At 37.1% G+C, this 20,128-nt stretch overlaps 1 protein-coding gene across 2 annotated transcripts in view; it reads left to right on the top strand.

The window, feature by feature from the left end:
- Positions 1-15,764, top strand: part of cntn5 (contactin 5) — a 305,321-nt gene extending 289,557 nt beyond the window's left edge. The window contains exons 18-23 of one of the 2 annotated variants that reach the window (XM_082182883.1): positions 2,585-2,819; positions 5,947-6,056; positions 8,004-8,190; positions 12,643-12,755; positions 12,839-13,007; positions 14,520-15,764. In XM_082182883.1, the coding sequence (XP_082039009.1) occupies positions 2,585-2,819; positions 5,947-6,056; positions 8,004-8,190; positions 12,643-12,755; positions 12,839-13,007; positions 14,520-14,623 (918 nt within the window). In that variant the 3' untranslated portion in view covers positions 14,624-15,764. The remainder of the gene's footprint in view (positions 1-2,584; positions 2,820-5,946; positions 6,057-8,003; positions 8,191-12,642; positions 12,756-12,838; positions 13,008-14,519) is intronic. The other variant, XM_082182882.1, reaches the window with a different exon arrangement.
- Positions 15,765-20,128: the final 4,364 nt, after the last annotated feature.

Here is a 20,128-nt window from a genome sequence, read left to right on the forward strand (position 1 = left end):
CCTAATTTGGATTACATTTTTTAAAAACAGTGTATGAAATGATTATGGACTTGTGGTGAACGCAAATTTTACAATCTAGGGGCAAGAAATGTATAGCTATGTATATATGGGGCCCTATCTTACACCCGACGTAATGCAGCGGCAAGTGCTTTTTGCTAGTTTCAGTCTGACGCAGTTATCATTTTCACGTCCTGCTCCACATTGTTTAAATAGCAAATGCATTTGCGCCCATGGGCGTGTTGGTCTGAAAACGAGGTGTGTTCAGGCGCATTGTTGGCGTGTTGCTATTTTGAGGCAACAGAAATAGACTGTGCCATTGACCAACTGAAACCTGGTCTAAAGTCAATGGCGCAATTTTTTTATTTTTTATTTATTGTGCGTGTTAGTGATGTGCGCCTATAGGTGGGCGCACAACACACGTACCCTCTTCTTATTAAACACACAGGGGCGCACAGAAGCACACAAACATGCCAAATATTTTAAATAAAAGGATTACAATGTAAAAGATTATTTTTGTGTACATAAAGATATTGTGGAATCCGGCTTGTCCCGTAGATGGTCTGCTTGCGCACTTTTACCTCGCGCACGAGCAGTTCGGTTTGCGCTCTGGAGACGCGTTCGGTCTTTCCATTATCAAATTCTGTCATGTAAATAGCGAATCTGCCATGGCGTGAGCGAGGAGATGAGACTCTGATTGGTTTATTGCACATTACATCCAAAACACACCCATTACTCATTAAGAGAACAGGGACAACCCTTTTAGACCGTGTGCCTGGCGCGCCGACCATTTTTCGTCGTTAAACTAGCAAAAGTGGATTCGGACACGCCCTAAGTGAACTTGCGTCGTGCGCTTTAGACCATACGCTTAGATCGTTAAAATACGGCCCTTAGTCTATTTAGTTCATTCATGAAACACAAGTAGAAGAAATTTCTCTGGGACAAATGATATTTTATTGAAACCTGAGAAACCCTTCCATTGAAAGTTCACTCAAAACTGTGACGGTTTAAAAAGTTCATAAAGCTCAAACTTGATGTTTGAGAACCAAATAGGTTTGTTCTTTTGCGTCAAGCAAGTATGGTTTATCCTTTTACCATGTTTGATGAGCTCCATATATGTGCATTGATCAATGTTATGAATAAAAGCTTAAATTAAAGGTGCAGTAAGCCATTTCTGAAAAACGTTGTTGAAAGTGTATCGGGCCGAGCACCACAACAAACTAGCAGCCAATTAGCAGTAGGGGGCGTGTCCACTCATGATGTGGGAGGAGAGAGAGTAAGCAAGAGGGAGATTTGAAGAAAGACTGTAGAAAGAGAGATGGCTGAGAGACATTACAAAAGAGAAAAGGCCAGTGGAATATCACTGGAAAAAAGGGTCATGATCAAGCAAGAGCTTTAGGAACTGCGTTAATATTAGAAAAGCTTTCCAGCGCTGGAAACACCTAAGGCGGAAGGCCTGAAAACAGACGCTGAGGTTGTGTTGTTTCTGCTCCATACTTGAGCAACATTGGTTTTGAGTGTGTGTTGCCGGCAACTAACAGTGAACTCTTGCTTGTAGATACTCTTGTGTACTGTGTACATATTTTGTTCTTCCTTGTTCATTCGTCCTCTTCACTTAATTTTTCATGAAGCTTTATTTTGTTTGGCTTCTGCTTATTATAAAGAGACACCCACTCTTGCACTGCGTGTTGTGTGTTTTGGGGGTGGAGCAATTATGAAGAGAGGGGTGTGTTTGTTCAACAATGATTCTCAGAAATCGCTTTCTGCACCTTTAAATATGTTCATCACATAAAGCGATTGTGTTTCTTCAGAAAACTTAAACTGCTCGATTCATATGGATTACTTCTCTTTATTAACTTTTTGAGGTGTCAATTTTCATTAAAATATCTACATTTATGTTTCTAAAAAGAATGAAAGTCTTATGAGTTAGGAACGATGAGAAAATAACTGATTTTTTTGGGTGAACTGTGCTTTTAAGATTGTAGATAGGCTCAATTTTGATTTTATGCTGACTCTTTAAGATAATAGGCATACATTCAGTTCCCTCGCTACAGTTCATTGGGTACATAACATGATTGAATTTTAAACTTGAATTTTGCTTATTTTTAACTACCACCTGCAGAGCTACGAAAATGATGTAAAACTTACCAAAGATGTCAGCATCTAAGCTGACCTGGAAGAAGCAATTTTTTACACATTACACAGGAAGTAAATTGTGCTGGATAATTAGCCATATTACATCTTCAGGACTGATAATTCCCAGCCAAAAGTCTTCATAAATTACCTGCTGCACAACTGTTTACCTTCCCCTCATTTCACAGAGCTCAGCTGGCTGTGTATTATTAGGATCCTCTTCCAATTTCCGATCCTATTGCAGAGAATTTTTTTTTACCTAAGCAAACTCTTTGAGCGATATTTTCAGAATGAGTGCACTTTTTTTCTTTTTTTTTTACATTATCACCCAGTAAAAAAAAAAAAAAAAAATATATATATATATATATATATATATATATATATATATATATATATATATATATATATATATTCCAGGGCTCATATTAATGTTTCTCTTTTTTTCCGTCCTCAGCCTGTCTCAGAAGAATTCCAAAACGGAGAAGGTTTCGGCTACATCGTGGCGTTCCGGGCCAACGGCACACGTGGATGGAAAGAGAAAATGGTGACCTCAGCAGACTCCACCACCTATAAATACAGAGACGAGACCTTCCCCCCTCTCACCCCGTTTGAGGTGCGCGTGGGGGTGTATAACAACAAAGGAGACGGGCCCTTCAGTGGGGTGGTTACTGTGTTCTCTGCAGAAGGAGGTGAGGGTCAGATGTGCGCAGGGCTCTGATTGATGGGATTTATTGCTGTCTTATATAACTTCAGTAATGTGCGGCTCAACAGTACAGAGTTTCTTGAACTTTGAAGTACATCACACGACGGCTAATCCAGGGCTGTGGACGGATGTACAGTTCGATATTGCGTCCACATTTTGAGGCACAGGCTACCACCGTATAGCAGGGAAGCAAAATCCAAAATACAGTACACACAATAAGAGCAGAAATTATACCCTTGTGAAAAAGTATACTTCATTATACTTTTTTAAAATAAGTATTAAAGAATACATTTTAAAAGAATATACTTACGTGCAAACTGAATGTAATGTTTTTGGACACTTGTTTGCATGTTACTTACTATTAAAATGTAATTGCTTTATAGTTTAAATATATATACTAAATGCGATTTGTTTACAGTGCTTTTCTGACCCAGGACTTGAGTACATCTTTATATACAATTTCATAATTATTGATGTTGTCTTTGAAATATTTAATATATTTGAAACTGCACATTTTTTAATGGAGTTGCAATTTACTACATTTAAAATATATTAACTTTTAAATGTAATATCAAATAACATACTTGAAAGCTGTTAAAATGATAATCAAGCATGGCAAAAGATTAAAGCAATGATTTAAAATGTACTTTAAAGCAAAACCTTTCATTTGACATTTTTAAAAGTGTACTTAACTGTGTTAAAAAACATTTATTAAAGTGCCTTTTATTTAATTAATATTATATTATCTGCAAGTATGTTTTTTGGTAACACTTTACAATAAGGTTCATTAGTTAACATGAACTGAGAATTAACTGCACTTCTACAGCATTTATTAATGTTTGTTGATGTTAATTTCAACATTTACTAATACATTATTAAAATCAAAAGTTGAATTTGTTAACATTAGTTAATGCACTATGAAGTAACATGAACAAACAATAACTAACATTAACAAAGATTAACAAATACAGTAACAAATGTATTGCTAATGGTTAGTTCATGTTAGTTAGTTAGTACATGAATTAATGTTAACAAATGGAACCTAATTGTAAAGTGTTACAGGTTTTTATATACTTTTATATAAGTAAACAAGTGCACATTTGGTACTCTGAAGCACACAAAAAGAGATATTAAAGTGTGTTCACACTGCACTTTTTCATAAAATGAAAGTACATTAAATGGTGACCAGCTTTCAAGCTCCAACAAAGATCATAAAAGTAAGACTTGCGTTCTTTACAGGTTTTTTGTTTTGTTTTGTTTTTTAAGCTGATCAACTGATTCATTGAAGAGATCTGATTCAAAAGAACAATTCAAATTGGTCAAGAAGTGCTAGAGGGGATATCAAGAGTTTCAGAAGACTTAGAAAATGGTCCATGAGTCATATAGTCCTGGTTTCACAGACAGATCTTAGATTAAGCCAGGGTCAGGCCTTAGTTTAAATAGGACATTTAAGTATCTTATATAAACATTCCTTAGAAATGTTTATGTGTGTTTAAAGATGCCTTGCATCTTGAGATAAAACAATGGCACTGACATATTTTAAGAAATGCCAGTGCAAGTTGCATTCAGTTGAAACAGCTCAAACATGCATTTTAGTCTGAGACTAGGCTTAAACTGTCAGGGTTATTGTCTTGTGCCTGAGCACATGGCTTTGTCTTTGTTTGTGTTGGCCATTTGCTCCTCTTGTACCGCCTCCTTGTTTCCCATTACCACACCCCCTTGTTTAGTTCTTGTTTGTGTTCACCTGATCCTTGTGCTCTGATCCCTTTATATTGTGCTCATTCCTTCATGTGTTTTCTGGTTTGTTGTGTGTGTATGTAGTGTGTGAGATTGTTGTTTGGCTACTGATCTTTTTAGACAGTGTTCCCTGCCAGTTCTAGGTTTTGCATTTTATTCTTTTGAGTTTGCTGTAGTCTAGTTCCAGTCTTTTGCTCTAGTTTTCTCAAGCCTTATTTTTGGTTTCTATTTTGATGTGTTTTTTTCTCTGTTTGTAGTTCCAGTTATTTATTCCTAGTATTTTCCGGTAACACTTTATTTTACAGTGTCCTAGATGGTGTCCTTAATACATTTAATTTAATTTGTTGTACATATGTTACATGTACTTACCATAGTAATAACAGTAAATTATGCGTAATTACATGCAACTAACCCTCAACCAAATCATAATCCTACCCTAACCCTATAGTAAGTACATGTAGTTGCTTAATATTACTCAGTACCTAAATATATAATTACACTGTAATTGTTAATTATGTAACAATGACACTTTTCTTTTCTCTTGTTGTTGTGCTGAGTCGGTTTATTTCTGTTTTGCTCAAAGTTTCCAGCCTCTTTCTCAAACTACTGCCTGATTTCCAGTGTTGTCATTATCTGGTGCTACTCCATCTCCTCGGTTCTCCTGCCTAGCTTTAACCGTGTCGGATCTCATCAGTCTTCTCTATCTCCTGTTGACTGCCCTGTCCTACTGTTTGGATCATCCTCACACCTAACCATCCCTATTGTGCCTTGTCAATAAAATCCAATCCCTTAGTCATTCTGCATCTGGGTCCTCATTCTCCATAAGACTGCTGTGACAAAGCCTGACATAAACCTTGTCTGTGGAACTGGGGGGATTTTTATGATGCTTTTGCACCCTTTTTGAAGTTGGACTTGACACTGAGCAAATAATGAGAGAATTTGGAACCATCCCTTTAATTTACTTAATTTCAGTTGTGGTTTTATGACCTACAATTTACTTTTGAGAATGTTTTTGACCTTTAAAAAAACATTCACTGCCCAAATTGAAATTATCAAGAGGACCAAACAGTTTCAGTGTGATCACCCTTTATCAGGCTGATTTTACGGTGACCATGCAAGCGCTGTTTCCCGTGACTGCTACTAATATGATGGATGTTCTGTGTTTCTGTCACCTCTCAGTCTCACAGCAGGATTCTCCCTCACGATCACAGGGCTTCACAACTTACCATTTGCATCCGCTTAAACTCTTCGCTCTGACTGTTCTTAACACATAAGAGATACTGATGAAATGTGACTTTGTGAAGCAGATAGCGTATAGAGTGATTCATTATGTGTTATTTGCTGAGGAATCTGAAGTGTTCTGGTTTTAAATGCAGAACCCAGGGAGCCTCCTTCAGAAGTGCAGGCGTTCGCCATCTCATCCTCCGAAATTAAAGTGACGTGGAAGCCGCCCATTCCTGGTCCTGGAAGACCCCAAGGCTACGAGGTTAGAGAGAGAGAAAAAGAGAGATGAATGAATAAATGGTTTTGTGCCAAAACATTTTTTTTTTATTTTTTTTTTTTATTAAATAATAATAATAATAATAATAATAAAATGCAATATATATATTGAATTTTCAGCATCATTACTCCAGTCTTTAGTGTCTCAAGATCGTTCAGAAATCATTCCAATATTCTGATTTGGACCTCAACAAACATTTCTTATTATTTTCAATGTTGAAAACAGTTTTCGGATTATTTGATGAATAGAAAGTTCAAAAGAACAGCATTTATTTGAAATGGAAATCATTTACTGTAACTTTTGAGCATCCTTGCTTACTAAAAGTATTAATTTATTTCAGAAATAAGTCTTACTGACCCCATATGGCTGTGTAGAACAATCTAATTAAATACAGACCTTGTTACTCATTACAGTAAATGTGTGTGCCATGTGTTTTTATTGTCATTAAAGTATCATGTTGTTAGCTTAGCAATTATGCTAACAGTAAAACTCAAAAGTCGAGTCTCCTGAAATGCAGGATTTGTCTGGAAATTGCAGTCAATGTAGAGTGTTCCAAACACAGGGTCCCATGATGGTTAGGATGCTGTCTTAGAAGGCAGATGCATATTGTTGCTGTCAGGCGGAAACCTTGTATGTCCAAAACCACTACTTTTCAGGAAATGGGGAAACATTTGGGAACATTTTACCAGAAAAAAAGTTCAGCTGGAGTTACAGGTTTTGTCCATCACTAGAACGGCCACATCTGAGGCAGTAAGTGCATCCTATTACATTTTCATCAACTTGCACGTTATAAAGTTATTGTAAACTATATGTGAGTTCTCAGTTTTTTGCTGAGACAAGTGCTACACATGTCTATTTAAGACAGTACTGGCTATGTCTAGATGACAAAGAAAATGTTGTACTTGTTCAAAGAACCAGTTCTTTATTTACCCTTGCATTGCAAACATGCAGAGACTGTCCAACATGTGTATGGCACTTCATTCACAATAGAGGCGGGGTGGAGTTATGAGGTTTGACCGACAGTTTGAAGATCCAATGGAGTTACAAGGTTTAGTCACAAGCTCCTTTTTAATACATTTAATTTGTTAAGTATTTATATTTTTGTTAAATATTCCCAGCAAGCAATTTTGTGTTTAAAAGATAGCCGTCCAAACACAGCCCAGACGTCTAGGCTAAAACAAGGCAAAATTTGGACTGAAAATTGAATAGACGTTTAAACCAAAGTCCAAGAATAGACTAGTCATCAATTAGATAACAAAGAAATGAAATCAGTGAAGAAATGAAACCAAACACCTTGTAATCACTGTTTACTTTGCTTACGTGATGGAATAACATACATCTCGCAAGCTATGTTGTCACAAACAACATGTAACCAATGTTCAATGTTATTTTGGCTAGAAGCGGGTTACTCATAGCTGGACTATATCAGGTCTATAGTTAACCTAGACGGTGAAATGGAGGCCATTGCTTGCTGGGCACATACACAGACAGACGTGCAGTAAAAGGTGACCGATAGTAATGATTTATGAAAAATCACGAAATATGGAGATACAAGGTTTCTGCCCCGACAGCAATGATTTGTTGGCAGCTCACTAGGTTTTGGAACAGAGCCACAATTCACCCTTTTAACTTTTCTTCATCATTGTCTTCTCAACAGACAACAGTTGTGCCTTCTGAATAAAGGAAATGATTCTATGCAGTGAAATGACACAGTTGAGAAAGATTATCGTATTTTATCGCCGGGAGATAGCACATGCTTGCCTATTATGCCATTCATGCAAAATGTATGACAGTTATTTAAATCAAATGACACAATATTACATAAAATTGGCTACTCTCATTCTCTCATTTATTGAGGCAACTCAGTCTCATTTTCTTTATCACTAAAAAAATCTTGAATGAATGAATGGCAAATTGCCTTTTTGGGAACAGGTGAGCTTCTGGAAAGACATTGAGCAGGAGGAGACGGGGAAGAAAAAGAGGACAGCGGGCAATGAGACGACCATGCTACTGTCGGGGCTGGAGGGAAACACACAGTATCTGATCTCGGTGAAGGGATTCAACAGCGTTGGCCAAGGACCAGCCAGCTCAGCCATCAAGATTAGCACTAAGAAAAATGGTGAGTTCCATCCAAGCAATACCTATGTGAGCTTAATAAACTTTACAATTAATAAAATGCTCAATGACAAATAAGATTGTTTATAAATTAAAATGCAAGCTCTTAGGATTGTACACTTTGTATTCCTGGCAGCTGCATTTTCTGTGAAGTAACTCTAAAAATGTCATGTGGTAAAATGTAATAATTATTTTTTATATCATTTTAAATATATTTTTATTTTTATTTACAAATATCATGAATAATTCATAAATAGCATTTAGTATGTAAAGAATTGCACAACAACATGACATTTTACAGAACTAACCTATAAAAATATAATGTAAAATGTTGTGATATTTTAAGAGTTACCTTATTTTAAGTATGCCTTACTACACATGAGGGTCTGAAAGGATTCTCTCTATCAGATCATATTATCTTTATGATTTATGTCCAAAAATAAAGATTATTCAATACATATCGATACTGAAATATCTGAAATGCTTCCAATACTAATTTTCCGCAGATACACGATACCAGCTGCGCTTTCTCACTCTCTCATCTCTCTGACAGCGAGTTATGGAGTTGGCACACAAACTCTCCTCCCCTCACTCATTCATTTCATTTGCTCCAGATAAATATTGTTGGTTACAGAACTTGAATTTCGACATGATTGCGCATATTGCGCGTAATTTTACTCATTCTCACAGATTTTGTGCTCATACCCAAAGTGCGCGCACATAAAGCCGCCTCTCAGTACTAAACTGAAGGGTTTTTCCCATGGTTATTGCACTTAAACAGGCAAATAAAAACAAAATAATGTCAAAATGTCGTTCTTGGCGAGTATTCATGTAAACATAGTATGTTCTGTTTGAAATTAAGAAAATGTATGTGTAACAGTATAATGGATCCATGTGTCAGGTCTTAAAGTGACAGCAGCCTAATATACCTGCAGCCAAATTGTGAGATAATCCAAAACACTTCTATATGGCTGTTTTTCCCCATGGTATAGATGTCAAAATTGTGGCCAGTGAAAATGTGGAGTGGCTAGTAACTTTGGAAAACCACTAGCCACAATGGCTGGTGAGCAAAAAAGTTAATGTCAAGCCATGGCTATATATATATATATATTATATATGTGTATATCAGGGTTTCCGTTGTCCGGTAATTGCCGGACATTGGCCGGGAAAAAAATGAAATGTCCGACAAAATTAAATCTCTCCGGTCAAATTGTCCGATTAAAATTGCCTAATAGTCCCGCCCCCCTAACACAATCTGAATTTGAGAATAAGCCTAAAATGTATAAAACAAAAATACACCGACCTTTGGCTATGTCATAAAGGAACAGGCTCTACCGTTTGAAAGTTATTAAACAACATCGTATGCTGCATTTCAAATAAAGCGCATGCCTAAAACGGCTGTAATATAGACCTAAACAACAGTGAGACGTTTCAAATATGGCCAGGCCCAGAGAAAAAGCAGGATCGGATCAAGACGAAGCAGCGAAGTCGCCTTGCGGAGAACAAGGTCACGCGGCTTAATGCGCATTGCAAGTTGTGCCGCGTTTCCATTACCCTTCAAATTGCGCAAATTGAAATTGCGAATTATAAATACGCACAATGGAAACACGTCAATTTCGCAAAAACTCCCTTTTATCACAAAAAAGTTTTTACGCTCGCATGAGGTGGTTTTTCAGGCAATTCGAAAAAGGAGTAGGCTATTTCGCAAAACTGCAATGGAAACAGTTTTTGCGCATTTACAGTCACCTGACTTAGAAGACGCGGTGTGTTTGAGGTCCATGTATAGCTACGCAAATAATAATTATTTTATATTATTTTATTATATTATAACATTTAATAGGCTATATTTAGAAGACGCTTTTATGCAAAAAAGGAACAAAGCTGGTGTGGAGTGCGCACTGCATGGCACGGAGGCGCGGGCGCGAACACTTGCAATAACAGTGGAAACAACTTAAAATACTCTATCATTTCTGGTCATACAGAAAATAATAATACATTATTCTCAACTACTTTTATTTGTGTAAACTCACAATAACAAGAAAACGTTGTGCTTTTGTAAAATAAAATAAAACAATCAGACGCACTTTCATGATCTCCATAAACTGGAGCGCGAGAACTAAAAAAAAATATAGCCTATGGCTAAAGCTTGAAATGTCCACTTTAAAACGAACAAATTAGAAACTTAGAAAACTTAGAAAACAATAGTTTATTAATAATATTAATGGCTCTTCTCATTCAGCACTGCGGGAAAAACATAAATTCCAGGTTCTAATTTGGCCTTAGAAAACCAGTAAAATCGAAATTTTTCCATATTAATTTGTGAATATTTTAAATGTTTAATAAAGGGGCAAAAAGTCATAAACAAAAATCTGAAAATTCGTCGATATTTACTTTTTTGCGCAGAAGTTGGTGTAGCCAGTTCAAATAAAAAATTTGGTGTTCAACTTTGCGTTTTAAAAAGACAACAACCGTTCATTTTTCGTTTTTCAATTACGGGTTAAAAAAGGAAAAACGAATGGACACAAAAGTAGCCTACATGGATCGTTTGGACAAAATACGAGACAGAGTTCTTTATTAAATTCATAAAAGGAACAATAATTAGCCTACTGGATTCTAAATCTCAAAGAAATGCCACAATCAAAACCTCGGAGCAGAAATGAGGGCGAAACACCCAGAAACTCCTCATGTCGTTCGCAGTATAAGGGTCTTTCCCTGCCATTAATGCTTGGATAACACGCCACGTCTCCTTCCATAATAATAATAATAATAATGTCTAATGCGTTGGCTGTGATATTAGCCTATATAAACCAACGTCCGTTGCCGTGATTTTTCAATTCAGCACTGCAAAACAGCGTAAAAAGTAGCTAGTTCATTTGACAAGGAGTCATTTCACGGTGGCCAATTTAAATGTTACCAGCTAAATGAGACATACTGAGAGAGTATAATTAAGTTCGCTTGAGTAAAAACAATAGGCTACTATTCAGATATTTTATGTGGGGAAGGGGGATTGGGTTGTTAAACTATGAATGTGAAAACATAGTAAAAACAATTGGCGTTGATTGACGCCAATCGGACGTTCATGTTTTTTTCCGTCTATTTGAAAGTTATAAACATGTTGCATTCTATACGGCCTGATTATGTCATTTTTTAAGTTACATAGCCTGCCTCCAGTTTTCCTCAACTTGACTAATTAAGAGGCGATATTTGACCGGCATATCATCAAAATGTCCGGAAAACGAAACCTCTGCCGGTCACTTTGACCGGCACCATTTTTTTCTAGCGGAAACTCTATATATATATAATATATGTGTATATATATGTGTATAGAGTCCTGCAGTGATGAGATTTTTGTAGGCCAACCTGGAAGTTAGCATCACACTGGTTCCTTGACACAAATTCAAGGGATATTTCCCATTGACTTTTGGATTACTGCAGACATTTAGCTCTGTGACCAACAAAATTTTATGATTCTTACACATTTTGTCCATCATGATAATATTTACAAATGAACAACTTTTATGAACCTTTAACTTTTATTGACTTTTAGATATTTTGAAGCCTAAATTAAATCGCAAGAAGTTAGAAGCTAAATTGAAGCTATTAACAAACATGCATGATTTTAACGCCACCACAATTAAGCTTCCAACAACTCTTTTAATTTATTTAAAACATTAGAAACATTGGAATAGTTCAGCCCGTTCTCATCCCAAGGCGTCATATACTGACGCTTTTGACATTTCGTCTACTTCGAACGCACATGGCACCCTTTAGCGTCAATATGAGACGCAGATAGATATGGGCCAGAAGGCGCCTCCTAGCAGTCTAACCCTAACCCTACCCCAGACCTAAACCTACCCATAACCGAACAAAGCTCTGTGCGTGTCATATTGACGCTAAAGGGTGCCATGTGCGTTCGATGTAGACGAAATGTCAAAAGCGTCAGTATATGACGCTCTAGGATGAGAATGCGTTGCATAGTTTGCAAGAGCATAATTATAAACACATAGAGGCTGTAAAAGCGGATTACTGAGTTGACCAATGTCCTCTTTAGTCCTGTTTAGCCACTTTATAGGAACTGCCTTTTTCAAGAGAAGTAAATGCTTTTATTAAATCATAAGGTGGTATTACTGATGTATTTTATGTTGTAAAATAAAACAAAAATATCTAGAGCTTTTGTTAACCACAGACCTTATTTCAGGCATCTAACCAAAAACCTAATGACTTCAGGATGATGGAACGGGAAGTGCTAAAATGCTAACTCGTTTCTGGGTTTTGAAACTTGCCGAAATTGCGATGGGTTCGCACACTTTATCAACATAGTACTGTCTAGAAGGATGTATGAATAGAAATGGACCCTGAGAGGAGGATTATCATTTGTACATTCCAGTTAATATGTGATCATTGCTCATTTCAGAGCTTTTCTTCTTACTCTTTTGTTATCTCTCTCTCTTTTCAGCCCCAAGTCTACCCCCAGGCAACTTGATGTGGATTCAAGAGGGGAACAATGTTTCTCTATCCTGGGATCCAGTGAAAGCAAGAGACAATGAGTCAGAAGTCATTGGGTACAAGGTTGGTATCGCACAAATACTGTGAATCTAAAGTGAAACTCAATGCCACTGCACGTATTTGAAGGTTGTTTTTCTTCAACGCAGGTATTATTGCGTCAGGAGGGACGGGGTCACAGCCAAGTCATGAGGACTCCAAATTCAGCCGTTGTCCTGACGCTACCCGAGGGGGGAACATACATCATCGAGGTGCGCGCAGTCAGTGAAGGAGGTGAAGGAGCCGCCAGCGCTCAGGTCAGAGTACTCACCTCCTCAGGTAAGCAATAGCTCGGGTCACATTCCCATTGTGGTTTTTCAGATTTGAGCATGTGTACATATGGCAGTAGGCTCATCTGCTTTCGCTTAATTCCTCTTTAATTAACTTTCCCACGCACACCTACACAGCCAAATAAGTTTTCCTCCATCTGAAAAGTAAAGAGAAGTCTGCAATGCAGTGTTATACTACCAGAACTAATGGGCTAGTAGAGCAAATACTGGAAATTCGTTTTTGGTTTCTTATTCACACACACACGCACATACAGACACAAACCTCTTTAAAGCTGCTCAAACTCTATTCAAACATTGTTTTTAGATAATTTCAGTCTTAAGCACCTTTCACACTGACACAGATGAAAGGTCACTTCGAGGTTGCTTTCTTTTCGTTTTCATATGTATATATCGGCACTATAAAGAATTGGAATATTTGCATGCCCTGGGTAGGGTTGTACCAGCTGTTCGTAAGTTCTTTCTTAAATTGGAACGTAAAGTCCACACTAGAGGCTTAGTAACTACTAGCTAGTTTGTAACTAACTCTAACTTTATTCCGTTGCACCATTTGTTCGTAAGGCAGAACGTAGCTGGTAGGTCATAAACTCTCCATAAAGTAATGTGTAGTCGCATAATATTACATTTAGCCTCGATGATCCAAAAGCAGCCTTCAAATACGTGAGCAGAAGTTGTTTAAATGCTGGGAATTTCAAACTTCTTTTGCCTCACTTAACTAACAGTAAAAATACGTTTCCATTAAATACGACCCTTAATCATGAATAACAAGCGTTTTATATGTAAATAACATTAAGAAACTATTTGAAATGAAATTAGTAAGGATGAATAAGTAATGATACAAAAAGAACATAAGAAATAGCATTTATTGATTATGCCAGATTTTATTTGACATGCACAACACGGACCGATGGGACAGATGCACACAGTGGCGCGCTGTAGGAAGGCTTTGTGTTGATGAGCCGCTAACAAATCTATTCACATAATGTTCTCTCTACTAAAATGTAAGCGAGTGTAAATGTCAGCATTATCATATATGTCTAAAGAATTGAAGTCTGTCAGGTAAAAGAAGAGCTTATTGATGCAGTTCAATCAGTCTGCTATTTTATTCCAACCGTCACTCCTGATTGGAGTCTTCTGTAAATATTTAGTTTATACATAGAGTTACGCTTCAACTAAGTTTAATGGTGCAACGCAAAAATATTTACTAGTGCGTAAGTTGTATCTTAGTGCCCATTTACATCAAAACTAGGCTAAATTGTAACTTACGCACAGCTAGTGCAAATTTTACTCTTAGTGTAAGCTGGTTTTCTTTTTACTTCAACTTTTCAGTTGGTTAAATATGGACAAACCCAAACATTGGGTTAAAAATGTAATTAAAAAATGAACCCAGTGGCTGGGTTTGTCCATATTTGACCCAAAGTTGGGTTGAAACAACCCAGCATTTTTTAGAGTGTAGTTATAAATTATACATATCTAATTTCCCTCTTTTTTATTTCACTTCCAGGAGTGCGTGCAAAGAGCGGGCAGCTCTCTGGCCGTAATCTTGCTCCAGGCTTGGCATGGACTGCTCTTTTCCTGTCATTAATGGTGCCTTCTTTTCCCTTGTGAGGCTACTAAGTCATGTACTGTTCCTTTAAACCTTCCCTCCGCCTTCCACCGAACGACCACTCCCAACCAACCCTGTGTGAAGGGGATGGGCTCTCCCTCCTCCACACAGACTGCCTGCTTTGGCCTGTGCCATCATCAGGACCTAAGGGCCAGCCAAAGGGAAGTGCTTCTTTTCCAAGGATCAAGAAATGACACCAATTCCAGACAACTCTAAATTTTTTGTTTTTGTTTTCTGGGCGTATTTGTTTCCTTTTCAGATCTTTGTTGGGGATATCATTGTAGTATTGTGCTGTACAAAGTGCGGAGACATTTTGTTTAAAATCTCCACAAAGCTGTAAGGGACTTTTTTTTGTTAGGGACTGCCGCCCAGAACAGCTCTCAACAGTCACTGAGGCCGCCCACTGCTCTGTGCCACTGTGGCTTCCCTTGTTACATTACTGCATCCATTTGACCCTTTGGCTGCCTGACAAGCAAATGCAGAGTAAGCTCAGTAGAAATAAGTGCATTGTTTTCTTATTCACAAGTGGAGAGTGTGGAGACAACGAAGAAAAAAAAAAACATTTTTATAGTGCTGAAAATCTTACTATTTCCAGACTTGCTTTTTGTACATTGTGTTACCTTTAGAGAAACAGAAAATGTGGAACAGTGGTGTGTTTCGGTCGGCTGCGTCCAAGTTTTTGACCTTCTGTTTTCATTTTTGTTACGTTTGGTGGGTTTTGAGAACTAGCAAGGTTGCTGGGCAACAGGGGGACTGACGGACGAACCAGAGATAAAGGGTTTGGACTCAACTTCTAGTGCCCAAACACTTCTGTAGACAAAGAAAAAGGCTGATCTGTAACAGTTGAAATAAATGTGATGTATATTTTTAAAAGGCCTCTGGTGTGTGTGTTTCTAGGAGAAGGTGCCGGTTGAATTGATTATGATCGATTCGCTGTATCAACAAAGTTTGTTGGGCACAGAAATTGAGTTTCGAGAGGATTATTTTGCTTAAGAATGATTCTGTCCTCCCAGGATTCAATGTTAAGTGTTTAAATAAGTGACTCAAGGGTCCTCTTTACACCGGCTGTAGTAACTGGATCACAATAAGCACTTGACCACATTAAAGTAAGATCTAAATGTACCCTGGATGCGATCACTGAAACAAGGATAGATTCTGACTAGTAATATGTACTACAGATTTTCCATCATGATCTGTTTTTGGAATATTGTAACATTTGGCATTTTTAAGGTGACATAAATATCACTAGACCTTCTCTTTTAGTCACCAAGTGCTGTGTTGCGGGTTCTTGGCTCTTTATTTTTATTCTGCTCTTTAAATGCTAAGAAGAGACAAGACGCCACGCTCTTTCGATCTGGTCACCCGAGTTAATGATCGATATCCCATGAATTATTCCACTGGGCGCCCAGTGGAATCTCACCCCCAAATACTCCCTCACTCTTTCCCAGTCTGTTTTCATGGAGGAACTTTAAAACTTAATGTTTTCCCCATTTTCTATTAGCATATTTTACTGAATGTTTCTATAGCAGGGAAACACAATAGACTAGAAGCCAAAATGACAGGAGCAGTTTGAATTATTCATTAATGTTTTTAGAGTTCTGTAAATGAGAGAATATAGATTCACACAACCTCTGATGTAATAAGTACTGTCTTACATTTTGCTTTTAAATATGATCAACTCTCTATCCTGTAACAATGCTTTGGAATGAAAGTATTATTTGTGAAAAAGTAAACTTTATTATATATTTTTTTAAAGTACTTATTACGGAAGTAGCATGCAATGAGAACTGAATTTTGAGACTCTTAGTATTATGATGAATATGGGTAACCAAACAGTTGATGGAAAAGAAAAATACTATGGAAGTCAACGGGGCCCATCAACTGTTTGGTTACGGAGATTCTTCAAAATATATTCTTTTGTGTTCAGCAGAAGAAAGAAATTCATACAGGTTTGGAACAACTTGTTCCAATGATGACAGAATTTTTATTTTGGGGTGAACTATCCCTTTAAGTGGCCTTTTATTTCAATAATATTGTTATCTGCAAATACAGTTTTATACTACAAGTGCACACTCATTACAGATAAGCACACTTCTTTTTCACAAGGGTTGACCCATCTAAGGAATATTCAGAGACAATCTGAATACAAAATACATGTAAATGCCAGGTATAAAACAGGTAGTGCCTGTAGTGCCCTTCAGTATCTTGATGGGTTATTTAACCTCCTGAAGTGAGATTCCAAATAAAAATGTGTATTCTCGGTCCAAAGGGCACTGCAAACGGCACCGGAACAAGTATACTGTACAAATTGAAACATCACAGGATTTGAACTGTGACATTTATCCATCAGTCATTGTGGACCAAATCAGTACTACTCAAAGTTTAGCTGTTACACAAGTATAATATGCTAGAAACCCCTGCATAACACAAGTGTTGTCTGTGGTTGAGGTTGCAGGATTTTCCAAACAAACAAATTGAGTGAAGTGACCTCTGAGCAGTGAACGCATCATTTGCACAAGAACATAAACAGTAGAACTGGAAGCTTAAACCGTCGTCTATTCAGAAAATTGGTTGAGCTTCTGTTTTATTATGCTCTCAAATTATTTGATCCCCAACTGCTTCATTCTAACAACAAAAAACACTGATTTGTTTTCTGATCATTCAGCGTTGTGGAGCACTTGGTGGTCCCTCTCATGCTCCCCACGCAATGAATCTTATTGGATTCCTGGCACATTGAGAAGGGTTCAACAATGTCACCGCTGGGATCCCTGGAGGTTGCCGAATCAGTGCGGATTGTCTTCAGGTCCTGCCTGTTTTTTTCTTGAAGTTTCTAAAACATGTTCATCTCCTGGGGTTGTCTGTCAAAATGCATTTTCCAAAGATCTGCTTGAAGGAATAATTCTGCCATCATTTACTCGCCCTTGTGACGTTCCGCTCTCCTTTAATTAGAGAAAAAAAATGCTGGATGAAGCCTGCGGTACATGTCCTCATACCCATATTGCATGACAGGCTTTACTGATCCCAAAGGTGAAATTAAGGTGCAAAACAGCACCACCTATAAATAGTAAAGAGCTCAAAAAGTGCCACTATACATACACACGATGCAATCCAACCGGTCAGCGCAAGACAGAACAATGCCATTTATGCATGCATTAGCTGCTAATTTGGATATTTCTATGCATAAACGTGATTTATCCGTGTTTGTGAGTGGGCCTGTTTTGAACCATGAATTTTGCAGTGTTTTTATCTCTTGCTGAACAACACCGGGTGCTTCTACATGGACGCTAATGTGGCAACCTTTAATTATTCATGCAACACCTGTCTATGTCAGTGCATCTGATTTATGGTAATGGATTATCTACCCCGCAAAGAGGGCCGCATGCTTCCGAGAGCCCAGAGATGTGGTGTCAGCAATTAGAACACACTCTCCCAGCAGGCATGTGAAGCATGGATAGTCTGGGAGTGAGAGGAAAGTCGAGCTAAGCCATGGCGGGATGCTCTTCAGCCACTCATCAGTGCCTGGCATCTGAAGCAGATGTTATATGAATGGGACTAATGCTCTCAAAGAGCTTTTAACAGTCAGGAGGTTTCCGATGCTTTTTGTGTGTTGGGATGGACTTTGGGGTGCTCAAATGGTTTTTGAAAATTCATGAACATTCTGTCATTATTCAATTCAATTCAAAACTTTATTGTCTATCCCCACAGGGGTAGAAAATTGTTTTTAGAACTACAACTACAAAACCAGATGTATAGAACTCAAAACCAACAACATTAAAACCTACACAATTCCTATAAAGAACATGAGATTCATCTTAAGATCCCATTTAAAATACCAATAGCAGTTGGAATAATGTCTTAAATTTGGCCTTTTTTACCAAAGGTACTTTATACCTTTATAACGTCTTATCAACATTCTCTCATGTTTCTGAACACAAGAGGAGAAGCTTTTCAGAATGTCCAAGCTGCTCTTTTCCATACAATGGAAGAAATTGTGATTTATACTGCCAAGCTCTAAAAGGACACACACAACAACAACAAAATCACTGCAAAAACAACCCATGCCTTATATTACAAACCATCAGAAGTTGTACAATAACTTTATGTAAGGAACAGACAAAAGTTAATTAATCAATCACTGGAAATCTTCCCTTTCACCATATACAGTATCTTGAATAATATGCCGCCAAGTATATTCAAACTTGATGCATCACGTGACTCATGACTCATCAATCAATGCCGTTTGGTTTTAATTAATATCTGGTGTGACGAGTCTAAAGGCCTCATATGTGCAGGAAAGCTGACTTGTTGCCTCACTGCCTTATCAGCCAATGACAGCACGTCCTGATTTTGCCGAGTTAGACATGTTCCAGAGTCAACATATTTTGTTGATCCTGGAACAACATTCCTGTCCGGAAATTTAATCATAATTCCCTTTCCCTAAACCTACATGTATCCCTACGCATACCTTATCCCTAAAATCAGAGGGAAATGATAGGTGAATAACACTGATGTGGAAGCACCTATCACTGGTTAAGCCTAAACTTGAAATAAACTGTAAACTTGTCCTTCAAATATGATTGGTTGATTGGAATGTTGTTCCAGGATCAACAAAGATGTTGATCTAGGAACATGTTGTACTTGGTGAAATCAGTGATTTTGCATGCAATGCGTGCGCATGAAGGTACCTCACAAAATTGATTTATTGATCAAATAGAGAGAGCCTTGGAGATAACTAACGAGCATTTAATTACTACAATAGTAATTTATCGCTAGAAATAACATAAAAAGTGGAAAAAGTAGCCTAGATTAAAACATGTACTTTTACTCACAAACTAACCACCAAACACAACTTTCAGACGTCATATCTAGGGTACAATGGGGCTAAAGGTACACCCTAAGAAAAACCTGCTTTTCACCACTCCCACAGTGTATGACTGCAGAAAAAATATATACATGTTTTTTTTGTTGAACATTGATGGAGCAACAGATTTTGTGTGAAAATAAATCCTAAAAGTGGTTTGTTTGGTGAAAAAGCTTATAAATGTTTGAGGTGGCAAGGTTGACCTTTTACCCCACACACGGGGTAAAAAGCTCACCAGCATGGGGAAAAATACTTTAGCTAAAATAATGTTTTTAATAATGTCTAAGTTAATACTTGTCACTTTACAATCACTTTAGCCAAGTTTGCACTATTTTCGGTTTATTTTGATAAATAAAAGAATATATTTTTTATCTATCATTGAAATGTTTATTTTAAAAATACAGAAACAAAATTATTTTAAAAAGTAAAGATTAGGAAAGCATTGAATGAGATACCATCATAATTTAATAAAGCTTTACAGTATAGTGACAAATAAATGTAATATTTTATTATATTATATGATAAACATAATATTTTTAAATGTGATGGTTTCATTATAAATATGGTGATTATCTCTAAGGTGTAGACCCAATTTGATATATGATATTTAACATCTGAATCTAACCATGTCATATCAACAAATGGA

The sequence above is a fragment of the Leuciscus leuciscus genome (genome assembly GCF_965113295.1).
Source record: "Leuciscus leuciscus genome assembly, chromosome: 10".
NCBI lineage: Eukaryota > Metazoa > Chordata > Actinopteri > Cypriniformes > Leuciscidae > Leuciscus > Leuciscus leuciscus.